At 34.2% G+C, this 24,969-nt stretch overlaps 1 protein-coding gene across 1 annotated transcript in view; it reads left to right on the forward strand.

The window, feature by feature from the left end:
* Positions 1-4,549: 4,549 nt before the first annotated feature.
* The window catches only part of LOC150110357 (myosin-2 essential light chain-like), a 38,544-nt gene continuing 18,124 nt past the window's right edge, over positions 4,550-24,969 (forward strand). Inside the window, exons 1-4 of the mRNA XM_090399030.1 lie at positions 4,550-4,665; positions 4,772-4,799; positions 20,843-20,983; positions 21,110-21,274. Coding sequence (XP_090255156.1) covers positions 4,663-4,665; positions 4,772-4,799; positions 20,843-20,983; positions 21,110-21,274 — 337 coding nt within the window. The 5' untranslated portion in view covers positions 4,550-4,662. The remainder of the gene's footprint in view (positions 4,666-4,771; positions 4,800-20,842; positions 20,984-21,109; positions 21,275-24,969) is intronic.

The following is a 24,969-nucleotide window of genomic DNA, read 5'->3' on the forward strand; positions in this document are numbered from 1 at the left end:
AAATAATTGAAATTGAATTATTTCAATTTCCTATTCCTGTCCAGATTCTGTTACCAGGGTATTTATACATTTTCTGTTTTGTTTTTTTAATAATTTCGTCTGTTTCTCTAATTTTTTCAGTCTCCTCTTCTGACTCTGTTTCAAAGTTTTTTTAAATTTTGTTTTTTACTATTTTCTTTATCTTTTGTGGCATCATCCTCCGGTGTATCTGGACACTTTTTATACTTTTTATCATTTCCTACTTCAATTTTCTCTTCAGTTTTTCCACTAATTTCTGTCAGAGGATGAGAATTTGTCTGAATACCTTCCTGTGACATAACTTTCTTCTCCTGTATCACTTCTTCTTGTGTTTGTGACTTTATTGTTGTTTCCTTATCTTGCCATCATCTTCCAGTTCTTCTATTTCATTCATTTCGTGATCATTCACTTTCTTCCGTAAAACAGAGGCACATGTACTTCCGGTACAATTATCAGCTATATATCCAATGCTAAGGCAATTTTGCATTTCGGTTCTACACATTGCCTTCTCAGCTGACCTATTTTCTTATACCTGAAACACGAAGGAGATCTTCCTGGGATGACCGCAATTCCAATTATCTTTTTTTACACGGATTTTCGAAATACGGAATTTTCTCAATTTTTACTCCTTCGTTTAATTCCACAATAACTTTTTTTTATTACTGAGAACATTTGCCCATTCATCATTTTTAATGGTAGCAATATTGTCTATAAACTCTATTTTACCATATTTCTCAAAATGTAATGCAACCAATTTGTTTGGCACGTGTCGTGGCATCTAATGCATGATGGTTTCTACTTTCCTGGGAGATTTTAGGTTGATAATTTCGCACCTTTTCCATTTCTCACTTTAATGTTACTCATATTCGTGGACTTTTCCTTAACAGGCAATTATTAAATCAATAGAAAAAAGACATAATTATACATCAAGTGACCAAGGTGCTATGCGTCACTTACTTTTATTTCTTTTTTCAGGCCTTTTATTATATCTTCCTCTGTATAAGGACCAAACTTGGGGTCACATTTCAAAATAACTGTCTTTGACCCGTCTATGTCTCAGCGTAAGTTTATTGCTTTTCAAACGTGAGTTATTAATTGCAGATTTTACCGATTTCGTTCCGCTAATCTTCTAATTTCTTTTGCCCATTACTGTTGGTTGATTGGGTTTGGCTTAACGTTATTATTTTTCATTTTCTTATTTTCTGAATTTATGGATAAATGAGATTCAAAATTACTTACTTTATTTGTTAGGCTGACCTTCGCTGTTGAAAGCAAACTAACAAAACGGTGACGGGCTTGCATCGCAACAGATCAGCTTTAAGGGCGAGCGATGCGCCATGACACTCTACACACTTAAGATCGCAGAGGTCAGGTTAATTTATTTTATTTATTAGTATTATTATTTTTGGATGACCTTTGCATTGACTGCGAAGTGACCGTTAAACTTCGTATTCCATGGACTTACTTGACGGCCCAGATAATCCTAATAAACAAGAACAATTTCGCTTGCAACAGAAGCACTTAAAAAAACATCACTGAGCTTCACAAGCGCCACGCCACTTCCACTGAGCTACACAGGCTCTTTTATTTTTATTATATTATTATATAATTAAATACATACATACATACATACATCTTCAAGGCCCAACTTTCCTAATTTGGTTGTGGGGGCAACAGCTGCAATAGGAACTTCCAATGGTCACGATTCTCTGCCACCAAGCTCAGGTGTTCTGGTGGGATTCCCAAATGTTTCGACCCAAGGTTTTGGATATAATCTATCCAGCGAGTCCTTGGATCCACGCTATGACTTGGCAAAGAGGGCCTGCTGAGGGAGCCTTTCTTGTGGCATTCTGACCAGGTGCTCGTACCAGCGTAACTGTGATCTCTCAACACGGAAAAGCAGCAGTTGAGTATTGAGGGTTTCCCGAATTGCAGAGCTTCTGACTCCGCCAAGTCTTGTCAGCCCCGCAACCCCTCCAAGAAACTTAATTTCAGCCGCTTGGATTCGTGTCCGCATTCTTTTGGTCATTACCCAACTCTCGTTACCATAGGTGAGGATGGGGGACATAGACGGTATTCAAGACAGCCAATTTTGCCTTCTGGCTTAACTCCTGCTTCAATACTACCAAACAGCCAAGCTCCCGCAAGCTCGCTAAGCCAATTCGAGTATCTAGCTCTATGCCCCATTTTCCATCATTCGTCAATATGGACCCAAGGTATTTAAATTTCTCCACCTGCCTCATTGGGACTCCACTTACATGTAGAGTGCATTGGGAATGGTTGTCTCGAGACCACAAATGTTTCAGTTTTGGCCACACTGATCTTCATTCCGGCTTCTGCACAAACAGCTACAAACCTATCCAGGGTCTACTGGAGGTGATCTGTGGAAGAACTAAGCGGAACTAGTTCTTCCACAGATGACCTCCAGTAGAGGTCCAGTAGATGACCTCCAATTCCTACACCAACGCCATCTACTGCCGACCACCACCACCACCACCACCACTAGCATTTTCACAAACAATCAAAAACATCCATGCCCACGGCGGGATTCGCACCCGCAGCCTTTTGGCTGGTGAGTGGATACGCTAACCACTCGGCCAGCCAGACAAATTAGCAAAAACATATTTCTTCTCTGGCTGCTGCAATGAAATCATGGAAAATAACTTTAATAATCAATACTGAACGATTCGGAGATATTAGCACTAAACGTGAAATCTCCAAGGTGATTCCTTGTCGCTATTGCTCTTCAACATTTCTTCGACATGTTTGTCTATGATTTTGAAGGAAAGAAAACCTGGATATGAAATTCCTAAATATAATATTAAAATTTCCCGTCTGTTGTATATGGATGACTTGAAGTTATATGGAAAATCGGCACGGGCTTTGGTTTATATAAATATGCAATTTTATCTATTAAACGAGGAAAAATTAACGGTACTAGCAAATTTAATTTTGATCAAGAGAAATATATATAAAAAAAACTTCGGCTAACGAACACTATAAATACCTGGGAATATTAGAACCCAGTGATATTCTTCACTCGAAAGTTAAATAACAGGCAGCAGCAGAATACATCAAAAGAGTTAGAAATATTCTGAAAACAAAACTAAATGGATTAAACACAATTAGATCAATGAATTCTTGGTTATATCAATGATCCGATACACATCTGGCATAATATATTGGACAAAATGAGACCTGGACAAATTGGACCACAAAACTAGAAAAGTAATGACTATGTGTCTTGCATATTACATCCACGAAATGATGTTGACAGAATAGGTGGACAGTTTCTTCTGGAAGTGAGACAGACTGTAGAAGTAGAAGAAATTTGTTTAAAAATTTCTTCTACTCACCTCCAGGGAGTTCAAAGACTCATCGAGGGAGGGTAACTACTCTACAACTCTCTGTCTCAACCACTCAATCCACCAACTACAACTACCATCATCATATACACCAACGCCATCTACTGTCCATCATCATCATCATAATCATCACCACTTGTAACAAGACATAGCAAAGGCAATGGCTACAATATGGATATATTAAAAAGAAACAGAAGGATTTATTCTAGCAGCTCAAGAACAGGCATTACAGAGTAATGCAATCAAAGCAAAAAAGTTTCAACATCAATAAAAACAGCAAATGCAGATTATGCGATCAGAAAGATGAGACTGTAGAACATGTAATCACCTGCAGAAAGTTAGCTCTAGCTGATTATAAATACCGCTATGATGAAGTGGCCAAAATAATTCATTGGCATGTATGCAAAAAATATGACTTTCCTACTTCTGATCACTGGCGGCGGCATAAAATAGAGACAGTATTGGGAATCGAAACAGCAAAATTTCTCTGGGACCTTAGAATTCAAACTGATCAACATTTGGAATACAATAGACCTGACATCACAATTATCCAGCATCGGCAGGTCTGGATTATTGATATCGCTTTACACAGTGATAACAACATTAACACCAAAGAACTAGAAAAAGGTACTAAATATCGAAATCTGGCAATAAGTTGCCAGCTGTGGTTTAAACACACCAAAGTAATCCCAATAGTTATCGGTGCACTTTCCAAAAAAAACTATCCAACTATTTATAAGAATTAAACATTAACGAAGTGACCCAATATAATGCACAAAAAAAGGCATTACTTGGAAGAGTCCATGTTTGACGACTCTACCTGACAGACTATTCTTAGATTCTTGGGCAGATTCTGAATTGCTCTGTATCACCAGTAAAATTGTTGTTTGAATGATATCTTCTTTTGACTGTGCATCAATTTTGTGAATAAAGTAGTAGTGGTAGAAATAATAATATGTGGGATGGAAAAATAGCCTTTTGACAGGTGAGGGAGGGATAAAGTCCTATGTTAATTGTAAGATATTATTAATGAAGGAGAAGGGTGTTTTGCTTCTGTAATAATGTTGAATATGGTAGATAAACATGCCGATTTTTCCTCTGCCAATTAGTCTTTGATGTTTGAAAACTATTTTAATAATTGTGGTGATTGCGTCATGTGTACCCATAGTGCTTAGTGTTTGTGGAGCAAGTGGTCTGGTACTTTTTGCTGCTTGTTTATTGGATCCGTGTTTACACTGAGTGTTGCTGCGTTCGCTAATGGTAGTTGTGTTTGTCAAGAATGGTAATTTTTGGAATAGTTTCTTTCTTTTCTTTTTCATCTTTTTTTTATTCACAAGTTCAAATATCATGTTAATTTTACTAATCGATTTTATCTTGCATTTTGACAGGCTGTCTATTCCGAGGATCAAATCACAGGTACTCTTATATTTTAGATTTTATTAATTGTTATTGAGCTGCAGTTAAATTATTTGCTTTTAATTATATCATTTACTTTTAATTAATAATAGTAAGTAAGCGCGTGCTTTGTAAGTAAGTGTTTAAATTTCAAGTTTGTGAAACTTATAAATGCACTTTCCTTTCCTGTGCTTTGGCGTTTGTAGACTCTTCGTCAGAGAAATAAACCAGATTGTCATGAGCTCATTACCATACATGGGCATCAGCGATTTTTTGGCCTACTTAATAGAGTTGACCAAATAATATTGAAAGATTATGCGATCCGAAGTCTGCATTTAGTTGCATATGTATCTAGAATTTATGAAATAGTTGGAAATTAAATGCAGTTATTACATTTTATTTGTAGCTGTTTACTGTATTTAAGTTTTGAAATTTATGAAACAATATATTCAGAAGGCATTTTCGTTATGAAATTTCTTTTGTAATTTGGCGATTTTTAACATTGATTTTTTGGATTCATTGCAAAATAATTTACAATAAAGTTTACATTTTTGCACTAACATTAACCGCATATATTAATGCTTGTGAAGTACTGTTAGCATTACTACTGAAAAGACTTTAAAATACTTCCTCTGCCCCATCTAAATTCTGAATTTATTATTTTGGCGAAGTGAACATTTATTATGTTGTTCACTTGTTTAAAAATGAGGAATTATTAATTTTTTTCTGCATTCCACACAATTTTGCCAAATGTTTGGCATACATTACCCATGCATGCTAGTATGCAGTATAGGGTAGGCTCTATCTTTTGTGAAAGAGGGCATATTATGCGATGCCCTCTAGGGAGGTAAGGACCCATCAAGGGAGGCCACATACTACCCACACCAACTCTTATACCTGTTCTTCAATTTATTCACACTACTTGCACACACAACATCCAAGACAGTCCATCCCAATCACACACTGCTCTGAGAGAAAAGTCTAGCTCTCATCCCCTTCTTGATGGAGTTCATTCTCAACTTTCAAGGATGTCCTTACATCCTTTCCCCACCTTCCATAAAATAAAAATTCCATCATCTGAAATCATTTATGAACCTTTCAGAAGTTTGTAAGTCTCAATCACACATCACCCCTCTTTCTCCTGCTTCCTAATGTCTGCAATCTGCAAATTCTCAATCTGTCTTCATAATTGATATTCCGCAATCCTGATATCATTTTTAACACCCTCCTTTGCCCTATCTCCACTCTGTCAGAATCACCATGGAGCCCATTTTCTGTTTAGAGAATAAGTTGGCATGAAGTGGTTTCCTAGTAGCGTTTTTCAAATTTTCCATCACAGATATGACTTGGGAATAGCAAGTTAGTGTATAAGCATAATGTAAATGGCAAACACCCATCAAAATTGCTACTTAAAAGTTTGTCATACTGCTTTTTAATTCAACACATATTTACATTTCAAACATGTTTATAAACCTAAATTGTCAATAATTAATTTTTTTAATATTGCACATGAATTCACACTGATGCATTTGATTCGTTGCTTCATGCTGTAACCAGCATGTTACCATCTGGAGGTGGTTTTATGCACTCCTGAAGTACTAATAAACAGTGAGGCTGATAGTCATTAAAAACTAGAAAACCAATGCAATGATGTAATCATGATCAGTTATAAATTTGACTATGTTTTAATAAATACTTGTTAGAGAACTATGAATAAAATGTAGAATGAACAGTGTTTCCCTTAATAAAAACTAGATTTTATTTGAAGGTAGTACCAGGAGTTTGCAATTAATTTCTGAGAAAGAGAGGGAGAGCAGCATCGTCAGATAAAGTAAATCACTTTCCACATAGCACCACTTTTTTGTTTTTTTAAATTAATGCATTTAATTGACCTTATAACACATCTTATTTGTGATAAGTCTGTAGAGATAATGGATTGTCACCAGACTAAAAAAAATTGCTCAAGAATTTATTTCCTTGTATGTACTCTGAAGTGTTGTATATCCAACTATAAAAGTTAAGTCTATATTATCAAATTCCAATAGAAAAATTTTCTTCTAGATTAATTGTTATTGTCAGACCTCCAATGCTGTTAATTCTCAAATTAGTTTTCTAAGGCATTATTAACTGCAGTCCACCTAGATCCTGTTCTTCCTGTGATTCTTTTCCTACCATGCTAGTATCAAACACTTACTTTGGTAATTTTTTTCTCAGGTGATATGTTCTATAAATATCACCTTAGGCTAGCTCTGTTCACAAATTCTTGATACTAGTAATGCCATATTACTTTCTATCTTCGTTTTTAACATAATTCTGCTATTGTTGTCACCTGGCTGCTCTCCTAATTTTCCTTAGAACTCATTTGTTGATCTCCAGTCATTGCTCAAGAACTTTCAGATTCCTAAATTAGAACTGAATAAGTTCATGCTGGAAATTTGTGTGCTTTTTTTTTCTCTTATAAATTTATTCAACCTGCGCTTCACCTTGTGAGCTTTTTTTTTTTTTTTTTATTCTTTTATCTATTTCAATATTTAATTTGCCATCTTCACTAAAAATTGTTCTTAAATAGATGACAAATATGTATTTTACTTATATGCTCAAATGAATATTTTACTTATGTTGTTTGACTATTTCAGAAGGGAAATAATTTTTACCATGCTCCTGCCTGTTTTCATAGTTTTTTTGTTGATGATTTTTCATACCAAATTTTGTATGGCAGTTACTCATTATATGAAGAACAATATTGTTCTTCATATAACTTCTTCTCTTCCGTCTAAGATGGATTGAGTCTTCCCTTGAGCAGGATCTTCCAGTCTTTATTCCTTGCTGTTCGAAAAAGTTTTTTATATGTTCTGTATCTTGAAATATTCATTATTAATTTCAGCCGGGTAATTCTTGGCCTTCCAGATCTTTTTTTTTTTTTTTCAGTTGGAAATGTATTGGTTAGGACGTTAGGAAGTTTGTCTGCCTCCATGCGTACAGTGTGGCCAAACCATCTTAGTTGGTGTATTCTAATTTTGTCTCTTATCATCTTTTTATACAATAATTCTTGTCTGACTGCACTGTTTGTTTTCTTTTCTATCCAACTTGTTCTATTTATTTTTCTTAAGCATTTCAAATGCCAGCAGTTTTTTTCTCCTCACTTTTCTTAACTTTCCACGCTTCTGCTCCATAGATGACTGTTGGTATAATTATTGATTAATATACAGGCATCCCTTCTTAATGCGGGATTTGATTAATGCAGCAAAATTAATTGCGACAATCCCTTGATATATGCAGCAAGAGTTTTAATTAACACGCCTTTTAAATTTACTATGCAAAAACGTGCAAGCCTCGAGGAGTGTTTCCTGGCCGAGAGAAAGAAAATCATGAGCATGATGACGTCAATTATAATGCACTTGGTCACCCAAACTCTCTTAATGATCTGTGTGAGAATGTGAAAGTTTTATTTTTTCCACCAAATACGACATCATTGCTACAACCCATGGACGTGGTCGTCATTGCAACTTTCAAAGCCTATTTTCTTAAAAAGACAAAGGCAGTATAAACAAGAACTGGAGAAAATGCGATTAGGCTTCATGAATTTTGGAAAAATTTTAACATTAAACACTCGATTAAAAACATTCATGACTCGTGGGAGCATGTGACTTCTAGCTGCATAAGAGCTGTTTGGAAAAACCTTTTGCCAGAATATGCTAATGGCTTAAGTGGGTTTCAAAATCCTGTGAACAACGTGGTTGAAGAAATCGTTTCAATTGGTGAAGACTCTTTGGTTTTGATGGTGTTGATGCAGATGTCATCGTATGTTACGCTTTTGCGCAGGCCTACACATTTTACCGCATGAGCTTTCGTAACTGATAATCCCACGGAATAGGTTGGTTGCTCCTTATTCCCAGTGGTATCCCCATGTCTGTCAAAGCTTGTGTTCATGGGAGGTTTGCCTTCTTTGCAGGATGAAAAACCCCAGATAAACTGGCAGAAAAAACCCTGCTGTCCACTCCCAAAACCGGCTAACTTGGCTATGACTGAGGATGATCCTTAAGCTCCTCATATTGTCGACGGGAATCGAACCTAGGACACTCCTTCCCCAGGCATATGGTTGCGAAGTGCAAAGCCACTAGGCTAACCGTGCAGATGATGCAGAAGCTGTTAAAGAATTATTGGATTCAAATTCAAAAGATTTCATTGACAACGATCTTGAAATTGAACAACAATATGCATATGAAGACAACAAACAAATGCAATGTGAAGATGAGGTTCCAAAGGAGATAACAATCAAAGAACTGGATGAAATATTTCACTTTTAGAATCACTTAAGAAGCAAGTAATGGATATGAATCCAGATGTTAATCGAAGAATGCTTGTTTGCTAAGGTCTAGAGAGTAATTTTGCTTGTTATTGTAGAATTTATGCTGATAGGAGAAAACTAAAACTGTTCAAATGACTCTTGATAACTTTTTTTTTGATTAAAAAAAATGCAATAACTGATGTAGGTACCTGTATTTATTAAACATTTATTTTGTATTCATTTTTTATCTTTCCTAAAAGAGTACCATATAAAACAAATTATTAACACAGTAATCGATCATGGACGAATTGTAATTTTTACCATTGATTATTATATTTGATTAACTCGATTTTGATATATGCGGTAACATCGAGGGATTAATTAATCGTGTTAATCAAGGCATACCTATATATTGTGTTATATAGTGTTCCATTTAAATCAAAAAACTGGAATGTTTGAAAAACGTTTCTCATCACCATCATCAAATTTATGATATGCACCCTCAAGGCATGTACAAGATACTACGATAGTACTACATGAAAAGTTTACATTTATTACCAACTTCCTATCAACAGTTTTCCTCCAAATTAGCTGAATTATTTGAAAAGTGAAAATCTGATCATGACAACCTATAAAATAATAAAATATATGAACAAAGAAATAAAGGAAAATTCCTTACAATAGATTTAGAAAAATAGGTAACTTATTTTCAAACTCTCTAGATTGATAATGAAGAAATAAAATTTTATATCACAAAGAATGATATAACAAACTATTAGAATGTTAGGACTAAAAATATAATAATAAGAAAAAAAGGAACCCACCTGAAGAAGACAATGTAAACATTGAACTGTTCAAAAAAAAAAAAAAAAAAAAAAAATGCAGGTGTAAAATTTAATGAAAGACTTCTTAAAATAGTTGGATTTCTGAAAAAAAAAACCCCTCTGAACTCTGGTTTAAAAGAAAAAACACTGGTTATTCCAATTTATTAAAAAAAGAAAAAGAAAAAAGTAAATAAATATAACTGAAATAACTGTAGGGGAATTAGTCTGGCTACAAAATATATGCAGGAATATTAAAAGAAAAAAGGAAAAAGTATTGTAGAGGACAAATTACTAGAAGAATAGAATGCCAATCATCCAAAAAAGGCCAATCTTGCATAGACTCAATATTCACTCTATAAATATTAATCAGCAAGAGAAGATAATTTTAGAAAGAACACACATGGCCTTCATTATGAAAAAGCCTTATGAAATTAATAGATGTCACCAAACCAGCTCTTATGGTCTAGTCAAGCAATTTACACAGGAGATAAAATAGCAATAAAATTAGGACAAATATTGAATGGAAAGACATATCAAGAGAAGTCCAACAAGGATGTACTTTATCACCTTTATTTTTAATTATACAGGTAACCCTTGTATAATGCAGTACTTGTACAACACGGTTTCGATATAATGCGGTCTACAATTTCTAGTAACCCTTTATTTTTTTTATTTTTTCATATTTTTAACAGCGGGACTTAAAAATCAAATTTTATCTTTGTTAAATTTGTGTCTGTCCATATCGCACAAGTAGTTATAAGTATCGAATTTAGTTTTATTATATCACTGAATAAGGTACTGTACAGAGGGCTTTTGCAGTCTGTGTCATTCTCAATAAAGAGTGCAATTAGAGACAGATGGAATAAAAACGACACTAACTAATAAATCACATGTCCCTTCACACAGAAACTATGCTGTATATATAGACTTAAGCAAAACCATATGTTGCACCAAAACAAACACAGTGTCTAACTAAAAACTGTTGTCCAATTTTTCAATTATGAAATAAGTGTTTTTTTATTGCATTTGAAATTCTTGATGTCATTATGACAGATCACAAAGACTAACTTAAAATAAAAGACTACCAAGAATTGAAACATGCCATATAATGAATGTGTGAGTTTGCCTGCTACCTCAAATGCAAACAAGAGGCCATAAAATTCAACCAAGGATTGACACGTTTGTGCGAGTTGAGCCAGTCAGTAATGAGAAGTTCCATCGGAACGATAAATGACACCCTGTTGTGAATGTGTTAAAACTAATAGTGAATATTATTATGACAGTTTCAGATGTTATGGAATTCTATTGAAGAGAATTAGCATTTCAACTCAACACTTGTCGGTTGCTTTTGTCTTTAGGTCACGCGATCTTTTGTTAGTACCATGCCAATCATATGCAAGTCTTTATAGCTGCTGTCTTGTGTAAAACAAAATTCAGCTTGTACATATTGTAACAATTAAAAAAAAAACTTGAATCATTTATAAGCGTATAAAAGGATATCACCTGTAAATCGTTGATGTACCAGCAAAATTCTCAGACGTGCCATAGGTTTGCCATCTAGGGTTTACTGTATAAAGTGTTTATTATTGAAAATTGTCTTTTTTTTTTTTTCTGCCAGGAAAGCGCATTTAAAATCATAAGTGTGTTATTCTCAAGCAGAGCAATTTATTTTCTAGTGAGTTACATACATATGTAATGCTTTATTTTTAATGTAAAAGTTTATTTTTATTGTAATGGCCACTAAAACTGCCACAAAAGCGGAAAAAACGAATATTGAAGAGGAAATTAATTTCTCTCGAAGAAAAAATTAAAATCTTGGATTCAGAGTCCTCGTCACAAGGACTCTGAATTTAAATGAATCAACAATTCGAACAAAATGAACATAAAATCCGAGAAAGTGTTATTGCTGGGTCAACGGTAAGTGCAAAATGCGTTGCTCGTTTTCGCGATATTCTAATAGAAAAAATGAAGAAATCTCTAATGATTTGGATAGAAGATTGCACTCAAAAGAAAATTCCTTTGAATGGACACCTTATTAAAGCAAAAAATTCTCAAAGTTTATAAACATCTAAAAGAACTTGATCAAGATTCTTCAAAAGAAATCTCTTAGCATGGATTTTCTACCAGTAAGGGTTGGTTCGAAAACTTTAAAAAGTGGTTTTCTTTGTATAATCTTAAAATCCAGAGAGAATCAGCATCAGCAGATGTTGAAGCTGCCCGGAAATACCCAGCAGAAACTTTTAAAAATCATTAAAGAAGGTGGTTACAGTGCAGACCAGATGTTCAACACAGATGAATCTGGGTTATATTGGAAAAAAAATGCCAAAATGCACCTATATTTCGAAAAATGAAAGATCAGCTCCTGGATTCAAAGTTTCCAAAGATAGAATTACTCTATACTGTTTTGTAGTAATGCATCAGGTGATTACATAACAAAATCAATGTTTATTAACCGATCTGCAAATCCTCGTGCGATGAAAGGGCTCGACAAGTACATCCTGCCTGTTTATTTGGCAGGCCAACAAAAAACCATGGGTTACAGCTAGCATGTTTGAAAATTGGTTTTTCAAGTGTTTTGTACCTAATGTAGAAAGTTACACAGAGAAAAAGAATATGGACTTCAAAATTCTACTAATTTTAGATAATGCACCAGGCCACCCAACAAATTGAAGCCATCCGAATATTAAAATAACTTTTTTGCCGCCTAATACTACTTCACTTATTCAACCACTCGACCAAGGAATAATATCAACATTTAAATCATATTATATTCGGTGAACATTTCAATTAATTTTGGAAAAAATGGAATCTAATCCAAACATGACACTGCCTCAAGCGTGGAAAGAGTTTTCAATATTGAATTGTGTAAAAATTATTTCTCTGTCCATTAAGGAATTACAACCCTCTACGCTGAATGCTTGCAGGAAAAAAATATGGCCTGAAGCCATAATGGAACAAAATTTCATACCTCCAGTGGATGCTGAGCTATGTCGTATAATAAACGCCGCACACAGTTTTGATTGAGAGGGCTTTTGCGATATGGTTGAAAATGAAATTAGTGAATTAATTGATGGAGAAACATTTAAATGAGGAGGAACTGGTCCAATTAATAGATGGTGGGGAAAGTTTTGTCGAAGATTGATGAATCCGTTAAAGAATTCAGTTTAAAGAAATTAGCAGAAGCATTGGGCTTGGCAAGAAAGCTAGGAAGTTATTTTATGGATAATGATCCCTCAATGGAGTGCTCGGGAAAATTCATGAGACAATTGGATATTTGTTCAGCCATGTTATGAACTTAATAAAAAAATTGCAGCATAGTGGAAAGCAAATCTTATTACTGACTTGATGACTAAACCAGCCGAAGTATGCAATGAGAATTATATAAATGATGTCCAAGAGATTTCAAGTGGTGACGACCTCCGGCCACTTAAAGAACATCTACGAAATGTTATGTTATTTCTGAAGACAGTGATGACGATTAAAATATGCAATGAAATTTACGTAAAATTTGTAATTTTTATAATTTTATACTACGTATTTGTCATAGTTTGTTTTCTTAACTTACATGAATTACCTGAATTAAATAAAAATATTGTTTTTGTTGGATATGTCATTGTTGTTTATATAATTTAAAAAAAAAAAACGAATTCGGAACCTAACCTGAAAAGTAAGGTTAGCTACTTTTTCTATGTGATCCATGTCTCGTATAACGTGGCATTTCTATGGAACCTAACATCAGCATTATACGAGGGTTACCTGTATATATAATTATAACAATCTAGAAAAAATACTATAATCCATTTGGAATACAAATAAACCCACAAATAAAGATACACTATTTGCAGGACATTATTATTAATTGCCTTTGATGTATTAGCTACATCAGAAGATAATCTACAGTAAAAGCATTAAATGAAATTTCAGAACTATATAATATGAGAATATCAAAAGAAAAAACAAAAATAATTGCTTTCAAAGGAGAAACTAATAAGAAGTAAAATAGTGATAGATAATAAAATATTAGAACAAGTAAGTACTCCTAAATGCCTGGGATGCAACTTATCATATGAAGATGGGGAAAAAAAAATAGACATGAAAACATCAAATTTTGTTAAAGTAAACTGCATAATAAATAATATATTTCAGCAATTCTTCATACAAAACTACACCAGAATCAGACTATAATGTACTGTCTAAACCAACTTTATTATATGGAAGTGAAATATGGACCATAAAAAAAGAATGAAAAATGAGTTCAAATAGCTAAAATGAAATTTCTCAAAAAAAATAGCTGGATATACCAAGTAGGACCATAAAACAAATAAAGAAATTTTACAATCCCTGAATATAAAACCAGTTAACTACTATATAAGTAAAAAGAAAAACAAACAAACAGAACATCTAAATCAAATAGACAACAGCAGACTGCCAAAAATACTATGTTGATATAAAGTAAATGGAAAAAGAAGAATTTGAAGACCAAGAAATTGATGGCATGATTCTGGAACAGGCCACTTGGCCTAAAATCTGTGATAGGAAGTAGAAAATGTATGTACAAATTAAACAGCAGTGGATGCATCATTATTACATGACACCTCCAAGGGTTCATGATAAGAGGGCACTGTACTCTACTACAGTGCTTCCCAAACTTCTGGCTGTCAGGGCCCGTTTTGCAAAAATTAAAATATTTCACGGCCCCCCTCGAAAAAAATTCGTAATAGAGAGATATATTATTATAACATTTATTTTATTTATATTCAATACAAAACATACACAGCGAATATTGAAAAAATGAAATGCATATATTACATTTTTTGCCTCTTACCGTTTGGTTCTGAAGATGATGTGGGCTGTTCTGGTAAAATATGAAATACTGTCCTTTTTTTTTTTGAGTCTGTTTCTGCTTCTTCTGATTGTTCGTGGGAATTTTTTTTATTTTTTATCAGCCACTTATCCATCTTAGGGTTAAATTTTTTAACGTAGAATAGATCAAATAATATCGCCACTTACCGATACTGGCACGCCACAGAATTAATATTCACTAATTTCATAACATGAAATTAGTGAATATTACCTGAATAAGGGAATCCCCGAACCAGGAACATTTTTCTCTTTTGTGACTTTTCTCCCTTTAAGGTGATTAAGCCTAACGTAAAACAGACAGCAGAAGAGAATTCACATATGGAATTCTCTTCAACCGTATTCATATGTGAAACTGCCATAACATTCATTTTTTATATATATATATATTACTTAGTTTTAACACGTTTGGTTGAATTTTATTGCTGCCTTGGGAAATCGAACTCGCACATCTAATTAATAACAATAGTTTTTAGTTAGATACTGTGTTTTGCCCATCTAACATATGGTTTTGCTTGAGTCTATACAGCATAGTTTCTGTATTAGGGGATATGCGATTCATTAATTAGTGTGTTTTTATCCTATTTGTCTCTAATTGCATTATTTGTTGAGAAATATATTACACAGACTGCTCATACCTTAATCACTGGCATAATAAAAGTACTTGTTTTTATTGCCTCTGCAGTATAGTGGCTGTTAGGGAGGGCGTGTTGTTTACCACTGCAAGAGAGTTACTATCTCCCCACATGAACTTGTTTAAGCTTTTTTTCAGTGAAGTATATGCGAAACCTTTATTGGGAACAGAAAACTAGCTCGGATGACAGTGATAATATAAAACGAGTTTTGATATGTATATAAAGTCAATATCAACAGTCCCTGATGACGAACGTGTGATGAAAGGGGGAGGAAGATTTGGAGCTTTCCTGGAGACCATTCGAAGTAAATACAATTAACGACTGCTTTGAAATGAAACATATGAATAAGCAATATTTACTAATATTCATTAAGCACCGAAATACGCAGGAAGCAAAGTTTGTGAACCAATGTGTGAATTTTTCCATTAAAATATAAAAAATAACAATGAAGAAGTAATAAATAATAAAAGTTAAATACGTTTCTTTTAAAATAAAAAAAAAATCTACTTAGTCTTAAAACATTTTAGATTTGTTTTCATTATTTCACGTCCCCCCCCTCAACAAAACTTATGGCCTCCAAGGGGGGGGTGCCGCCCACAGTTTGGGAAACGCTGCTCTACTACGCATGCAACTCGTCGTCTGTTACTTAATTTGGCAACTACACACACAGTACCATATGCCATCTACTATGTATTGTTACATGATAGTCTCAGTGCAGCTGACCAAACAAAGTATGATCAACCTTTCCCGCCACCTACTATATTGAATCTCATCCCTACATAATCTCCATCTGTTTCCTTACATGCAGAAATTAGTGGAAGGACAGTATGCCCACATTATAGAATTTTAGAGGTTGGTACTTGCAAGCTATAAATTCACAACAACAGCATATTGTTGGGAATTTTGAGATTGTTAAAAAAAAAACACATCATCAAGCTATTTTACATTTAAATCTCTTAAATCTTATTGAAGATAACTTTAGATGAGAGGAGGTAATGACTCATTTTGGAGGATGGAAATGGGACTGCAAGATATAGTGAAGGTGCTTCTCATCATGCTCCATAGTGTCATTTTGCCCAACTATATGAATTGTTGGAGTACATCATAGAAATAGGATTATCATTATTTTAAATTAAGGGGATATTAAATCCCACATTGTTTCAAAACTGAATAAGAAACTCAAAGATCAGAATCAAAGAGTTTCATGTCTAATATAGTATAGTAAACTATAACGGTATCAGCGACTACTAGCGTAAGCTAAAGTACTTAGTACAAACTAGGACAACTCGTAGCAAAGGTGGGTAAAGCTCTGATCACTATTCTTAGTATTTCCCATAATGTAAAACACATCCTAGGAGATGTATGATGTTATACATTATGATGGGAGGTCACTACCCAGGCTGATTTCAACCTTTATCGAGGTTTTATCAGTGAGTAGGCAGATCAAATTAATACTAAGGGTATAGCAAAAAGAACTTGTGTACTTTGCTATACGAGTTGTCAAAAAGGTGCACCCGTTAAATTACTTAAATATAAAGAGTCAATAGGCTTCGTTTTGGCGGTGTGTAAGGGGGACCGGAAAGTAATCAATTTTTTTAACTACATTTTTAATATAATTTTATTAAAGAACAAATTAACATTATTCAGTTCTATAATCGCCATCATTGATTATAACCTTATTCCAACGATCGAGTAAGTTTAGAATTCCTTTTTTGAAAAAAGTTTTTTTTTTTTGGAGGCAAAAAATGTGATATCAAACTCCTTTGGACATCTTGTGAACAGAAGGTTTTATTTCTTATGCTGTGTTCTAAGGACCTGAATAAGTGATAGTCACTAAGGGCAATATCTGGTGAATATGGAGGATGCGTTAGAAGTTCCCCTCCTAACTGCCTAATTTTTTCTCGAGTCATTCTTGCAGAATGTGGTTTTGCATTATCTTGCTGCAAAATTACCCCTTTTCGATTGACAAGTGCATGACGTTTGATTAACAATGCTTGATGTAGTCGCTTTTATTGTTCACAGTAGATGGCTGCTGTGATAGTCTTACTTTGTTCCATGAGTTCATAATGAATAATTCCATGAATATCCCACCAAACGCACAACAGAACCTTTTGTGGATGAAGTCCATCTTAGGTGTTGGAATTGGAGTTTGATTTAGAGAAAGACTCTGTGTTTTGCATTTATTATTCTTATACAGCACTCATTTTTCGTCACCAGTTATGGCTCGTTCCAAAAAGAGGTCATTTTGTTGTCTGGTCAACAATGAATTGCAAATTGCCCATCTCTGTGCTTTATTGTTTTTTGACAGTTCATGCGGTACCCATTCACCCTGTTGAAGAACCTTGCCACTCTTATGTAAATGCTCTTGGACAGTTGACCATGATGAATTAAGTTTATCTGCTAATTCTTGTATGGTTTGTATTGGATCTGTTTCAACAAGAGTCTTAAGATCATCATCAGCTAGAGTAAGAGGTCTTCCAAATCGAGGACAATCAGAGAGATCAAAATTTTTTTCTGCAAATCACCTAAACCATTGCTGACCTTCAGTCATTTGTTAACCTTCAGTACGTCTCCATAAGTTGAGCAAATGATTTTGGTAGCCTCGGTAACATTCTTTCCTTGGTGAAACAAAAACAGCATACAATAATGTAAATGGTGCTCTTCAACTTTAAAGTCTGCCATATTAAAAATAATAATCTAAAATTTAAAGAAAACAGATTTTTTAAATAAAAAAGTAATGCTAATATTTAAATAAAAATTTAATTTAATAATTTGTGTTATTTAAGAAAAAACAATCAGCTAAAAATGACCTATTAAAAATAATTGATTACTTTTCAGTCCCCTTTATAACATTATTGGTCTGCCTACTCACTGATGAGACCTCAATAAAGGTCGAAACCAGTCTGGATAGTGACCTCCCACCATAACGTATAACATTATACATCTCCTAGGACAGTGCTTCCCAAACTTCTGGATGTCAGGGCCCCCTTTGCAAAAATTAAAATATTTCACGGCCCCCCTCGAAAAAAAATCGTAACAGAGAGATATTATAATATTTATTGTATTTATATTCAATACAAAACATACAGTGAATATTGCAAAAATCAAATGCAAATATTACATTTTTAGCATCTTACCGTTTGGTTCTGAAGACGATGCGAGCTGTTCTGGTAAAATATGAAATACTGTATTTTTTTTTTTTTTTTGAGTCTGTTTCTGCTTCTGGTTGTCCGTGGGAATTTTTTTTTTATTTTTTATCAGACACTTATCCATCTTAAATTTTCTATGATCTATTCTATGTTAAATTTTTTAACGTAGAATAGATCAAATAATATGACTACTTACCGATACTGGCACACCACAGAATAAGGCACATCCTGAATAAGGGAATCCCAATACCAGGAACATTTTTCTCTTTTGTGACTTTTCTCCCTTTATGGTAATTAAGCCTAACGCGAAACAGACAGCAAAGGCAAGGTTATTAAAACGTGCATATGATTGGTGCGGTATTAACAAAAGATCGCGCAACCGAAAGATAAAAGCATAGCTGACAATTGAGTCGAAATGCTAATGCTCTTCAACTGAATTCCATATGTGAAACTGCCATAACATTCATAATATATATATATATACATTACTTAGTTTTAACACTTTTAGAATTTTAACACATTCGGCTGAATTTTATTGCTGCATTGGGAAATCGAACTCGCACACATCTAATTAATAACAATAGTTTTTAGTTAGATGCTGTGTTTGCCCATGCAACATATGGTTTTGTTTCAGTCTATGATTTTATCCCAGTGTATTTTTATCCCAGTTGTCTCTAATTGCACTATTTGTTGAGAAATATATTACACAAACCCCTCATACCTTTATTCACTAGCATAATAAAAGTACTTGTTTTTATTGCCTCTGCAGTGTAGTGTCTATTAGGGAGGGGTGTTGTTTACCACTACAAGAGAGTTACTATCTCCCCACACGAACTTGTTTAAGCTTTTTTCCATATGTGAAGTATATGCGAAACTTATTGGTAACAGAAAACTAGCTCGGATGACAGGGATAATATAAAACGAGTTTTGATATGTATATAAAGTTGATATCAACAGTCCCTGATTACGAACGCGTGATGAAAGGGACAGGAAGATTTGGAGCTTCCCTGGAGAGCATTCGAAGTAAATACAATTAACCACTGCTTTGAAATGAAACATATGAATAACCAATATTTACTAATATTCATTAAGCGCCGAAATATGCAGGAAGCAAAGTTTGTGAACCAACACCAATGCGTGAATTTTTCCATTAAAATATAAAAAATAACACAAAAGAAATAATAATAAAAGTTAAATACGTTTGTTTTAAAATAAAAATAAATCAACTTAGTCTTAAAACATTTTAAATTTGTTTCCATTCTTTCACGCCCCCCCCCCCCCTCAACAAAACCTATGGTCCCCAAGGGGCTGCGGCCCACAGTTTGGGAAGCGCTGTCCTAGGAGATGTGTTTTACGTTCTGGGAAATACTAAGAATAATGATCAGAGCTTTACCCACCTTTGCTATGAGTTGCCCTAGTTTGTATGTAGTACAAACTACATACTTTAGTTTATGCTAGTAGTCACCGATACTTTTATAGTTTACTATACTATATTCGGCATGAAACTCTGATTCCGATTTTTGAGTTTCTTATTCGGTTTTGAAACCATGTGGGTTTTAATATCCCCTTAATTTAAAATAATGTTACATCACTGAAATGAAGCCTATTGGCTCTTTATATTTAAGTAATAGGATTATCATGTTTCTGAAGAAGACAAAATATGTTTCTTTTGTGTGAAATAGTAGTGTGAACATGGACGATGTATGTCTTTTCATGGCAGAAAAAATAGTTATCAAGGGAAAAAAAAATGCATTAAGATATCTTTGGGGGCCAATTTGCACAATATGGCAGGAACAGTGGACACATCAAGATTAGGTACTGTTACATGATGTTCTCAGTGCAGCTGACCAAACATATCTGCATTTCCCACCTACTATATTGGATCTTGCCAATACGTAATCTCCATATGTTTCCATACATGCAAAATTTGCAATGGACTATGTCCAAACTGTAGAATTTTAGAGCTATGTAATGTGTGTGAAACTTTCGGGCAACTGTAGCAGTGCATTATATTGCAGGACAAAACTTGGGTGTTTTCACTTGAGCACTAGTGAGATCAAGTTTAGAAAAGAAGACTGCAAAACTTTTGGACTATACTACATGTTAAAATTTATGTTACGTAAATACAGGTAATTCAGCTAGGAATTTCCATAAAAGATAACTTGAGGGGTCTACCTATGCTGGATTTAAGAGGCGATGCTTGATTCATTTAAATAAATCATGTTTTTTTTTATAATTGTTGCATGAGTAAAAAGTAATTCTAGGATTTCAGAATTCCATCACAAATACAATTATTAAATTTTAACAGAGTACCAGGATGCTTTCTCCCTGTTTGACAGTCGAGGAGATGGGAAAATCATCATATCCCAACTGGGTGATGTGTTGAGAGCATTAGGACAGAATCCAACTGAAGCTGAAGTAAAGAAATGCTGCCACCAATTAAAACCAGGTGAATAAATCACTTTTAAATTTATTTCACTTATGTTATTTGCTCTAGCATATATGTAGCATTTTTTTTTTCATCCATTAATTTGTCACTGTTTTTTATAGTTTATAAGCAGTTTTATCTTTTCAGATGAACGCATAAACTTTGAAGTATTTTTACCTATTCTTCAGACTGTATGCAAAAACAGAAGTACAGATACAGCTGAAGATTTTGTTGAGGGTTTGCGTCATTTTGACAAAGATGGGAATGGTTTCATTGGTTCAGCTGAACTTCGACATTTGTTAACAACATTGGGTAAGTTATTGATGAATTTGCTTTTTTGCATCAATGCTAAAACACTCTGATGATTAAGATGATTGTTAAGGCTTATTAGAGTTATATGGTAATCAGTATTCATTATAAAAAATTATCAAGACAACTGCTGTGCTCCAGTAATTACTTCAATTTTATAAAGCAATAATTCTCACTATTTTAACCTTCGTATTGAGGATATATGGAGTAGTATATATGAGGTGTGATCATAAAAGCATGGTGAATGTAGCTGCAGTACTCAATTTATCAGAGAGAGAGAGAGAGAGAGAGAGAGAATGAAGCTGAGAGGAATGTCACTCGTGTGGTGAAATTCAAGTGGATCATAAATTAAAGATACCAAGAAATTATATACTTGGCTTAATCCTTTATCGAAAATACTTCATTTCGAAAATATTCCCAGTCCTGAAAATACTTCAATATTTTCAGGACTGGTATTTTCAGTATTTTCAGTTGCCCCAGTCCTGAAAATACTTCAGTATTTTCAGGACTGGGGCAACTCTTATACAGAAGCTAATGACTTCACATCACTTTTCTTAGTATCCCATAATGCAAAGTACATATCCTTATGGACATGTATAATGCTATGCATTATGGGAAGGGTCACTACCCAGATCGGTTTCGACCTTTATTGAGGTCTCATCAGTTGGAGCCAGACCCAGGGGTGATACTAAGGTTGAAGTAATGCAGAAATCATATTTTCATATACAAGTAGCCTGAATAAAGCTTAGCAAAGGATTAAACCAAGTATGTAATTCTTGGTATCTTTAACACGTTCACTGCTACGCTACATCGGCATAGTCTGTTCCCATATGCCGAGCAATTTCATTTCTTCAAGGTCAGTACGGTGCTCTCGTTGCTGGCAGTCAGCATCATAGGAGTATACTCGTAGTTGGCTTGTGCAGAGCGTAGAGCATATACCATCTATGAGAATACACAGTTTTGATGCTAGCTCCACAAGCCAAGCATTTTCACTTCTTCAAGGTCAGTACAGTAATCTCGTTGCCGGCGGTAAGCATCATACGAGTATACTCGTAGCTGGCTTGTGTAGTTAGTTTACCAACTACAAGTATACTCATAGTTGGCAGCGAATGTGTTAATCTATAGTATAACCGAGTGGAAAACTTTTCAACACCTATCTTCAAGTGGATAATTTTGCTCGTTTTTTTGTAAATACGAGTGAAAAGATTTTGTGTATCTGTATTATGCATTGTCATGAAAACAAAAGGCAATCATCATGATTATGATGGGTGATAAGAAGCAGCATTTATTGACTTATTGGAATTGTGTAATAATGTGATTTCAGATCTGAACTTTTTCCAAAAGTCATAACAGAGACAAATGTTGGGTGTATGGTTATAATCCTGAGACCAAAATTCACAGTTCACAATGAAAAACACCTAGTGCACCTCAGCTAAAGAAGGTGAATAGTCTTGCTAATTGTCTTTTACAATCAGGAGAGGATTGTGCGGGTGGAGTTTGTATCTAGAGATATTTCATTCAGTGCTGAATTTATAAAGGAGTATTGCAGAATGATGCGCATTGAATAAGTGACATATCTTACATCAAGATATGCCACACCTCTTCTTATTTGACAGTTGTTGTAGGACAAAAAAAATACCGTGTGCTTACATCTTTTGTATTCACTCGGTTTAGTATCCCGTGACTTCTAGCTTTTTCTAAAGTTGAAATCAGTGATGACAGGAAAGCATTTCGCATCAACACAAGAAATTGAAACAGCCATAGCAATGCACTTAAAAGAAAGAAAGAAAGATGACTTCCAGAACTGTTTAAAAATGAATTTTAGGACAGGTGTATGGCAAACCAAGGAGACTACTTTTCAGGAGATTAATTTATATTTCTATTTAGTTTAATGAATTCTCGAATTCAAATATTCTCTGCTTTATGATCACAAGGCTATGTTACAATATATTTAGTATGTTAAAGTAACTCTTTTGTCAAAATCATATTACATCAAAGCTAGACATCTGTTATCTATTTGGCTAACTGATAATACTAACAGATTATCTGTTAGTATTATCTGATTACTGTTTGTTTTAATTATCTGTTAGTAATCTAACAGATAATTAAAACAAACAGTATTGATGGTGGCCAATATATGAAATAGGAGGTGTGAGATTATAGGTGACCTATAATCCTGAAGTGGAGGTCTCCTCTCAGTTATACAGCTTTGACCCTTAAGTGCAACTGATGTGAGAGTCTTGAAAAAGATTAGGGGCATGAACAAATGGCATCAATGGCAATGTCATATTAAAAGCAAAGATATCAGGAAAGAACTTTACATTGTTTGCATCCAGGAATATGTTAGCGGAACTAATTTCAGGTAGTATGGTCACTTAAACAGCATGCAAAAGGAATATTAGCAAAAGAAATGTTCTATGCCAGGAAAAAAACCCAAAGGCGACCAAGGTATTAGGTAGATTGATACAATAAAAAGTGCCTTAGAAGACAGAAATATAAGATCTGATAATGTTGGAGTCTTGACAGATAACAAGTTGATTTGGAGGAAAATTGTAGATAGGAAGTTAGTAATGATGTAAGTTCTTCATGTAGTACTATCATAATATCATGTACACCCCTTGAAGGTACATGTCAGGAATTTGATGATGATGATAATCTTGAAGGGAGGGTTTGCTGGAGAGCTGGAAACAAGTTGTAGGCTTGTGTGCCATCCATAATCTTGAGATTTTAAAATCATCATTATTATTATTTAGATTAGGATGGTTGATGAAAATTTCACAGGCTTCCTTAAATTTGCATTATGGAAAGAGGTCCACTGCCCAGATTGGTTTTGAGCTTTATTTGAGGTCTCATCAATGTTAGCCAGATCCAGAAGAGATACCAGGATCAGTGATGGATGCTGAAAGTTTTTTCATTTGGTTACATGCACACACTTTGTTTGCTTATACGTGAAAAAACTTTCAACATCTATCTCTGATCCAGAGTATTTTAATAATAAGGTAATACACCTATTCATTTTTTGCATATGGGAAATATGACTTTTGCATTACTTCAACATTGGTATCTCTTTTGGTTCTCGCCCCCATGGATGTGGGGCCCACTGCATTCCATTTGATGCTTGCCTGTGGTATAGCTTCTACAAACCTGGCCTTTATCAGTGCCCTTTGGTGGATGCTTTTTCCCTGGGAGATGAGTGGTTTTGCCCAGTAGTAGGGTGTGCCAGTCATTGGGTAGAACCATCACTGAGTATCTTTGAGTAACTGAGTCTTGAGTTAAAATGATCTTTTGGATGACTCATTCAGGTTAGTGATCTGAGGGATCATCTAGTTTTTGGCAAAGACCCTTTACTTAAATAGGTCAAAACTGGTTTGGGTGGTGGCACGTTCTATAATATATAGTATTATATATATCTGAAAGGGAGTCTGCTTTGCATTATGGGATACTAAACCAACTGGTGTGTGAAGTCATCAACCTTTACAATTATGCAAGTAGCCCTGTCGTGAAGATACTTCAAGAGCAAACTTTGTTTGCTTACAGCTGGATAAAGGATTAAAACATAATTTCTTGACATCTTTAATTTATAGTATAATCAAATGAAAAACCTTTCAACCTAGTCTATACAATTTGCCTTTCTTTTCTGCATAAATATCCTTTAGCAAGCAATTGTTCTTGCATCTTTCTTTCCACTTTGTTAAACC

The sequence above is a fragment of the Typopeltis vanoorti genome, chromosome 1, assembly GCF_054136105.1.
Source record: "Typopeltis vanoorti isolate ZY-2024b chromosome 1, IOZ_Tvanoo_1.0, whole genome shotgun sequence".
Classification (NCBI taxonomy): domain Eukaryota; kingdom Metazoa; phylum Arthropoda; class Arachnida; order Uropygi; family Thelyphonidae; genus Typopeltis; species Typopeltis vanoorti.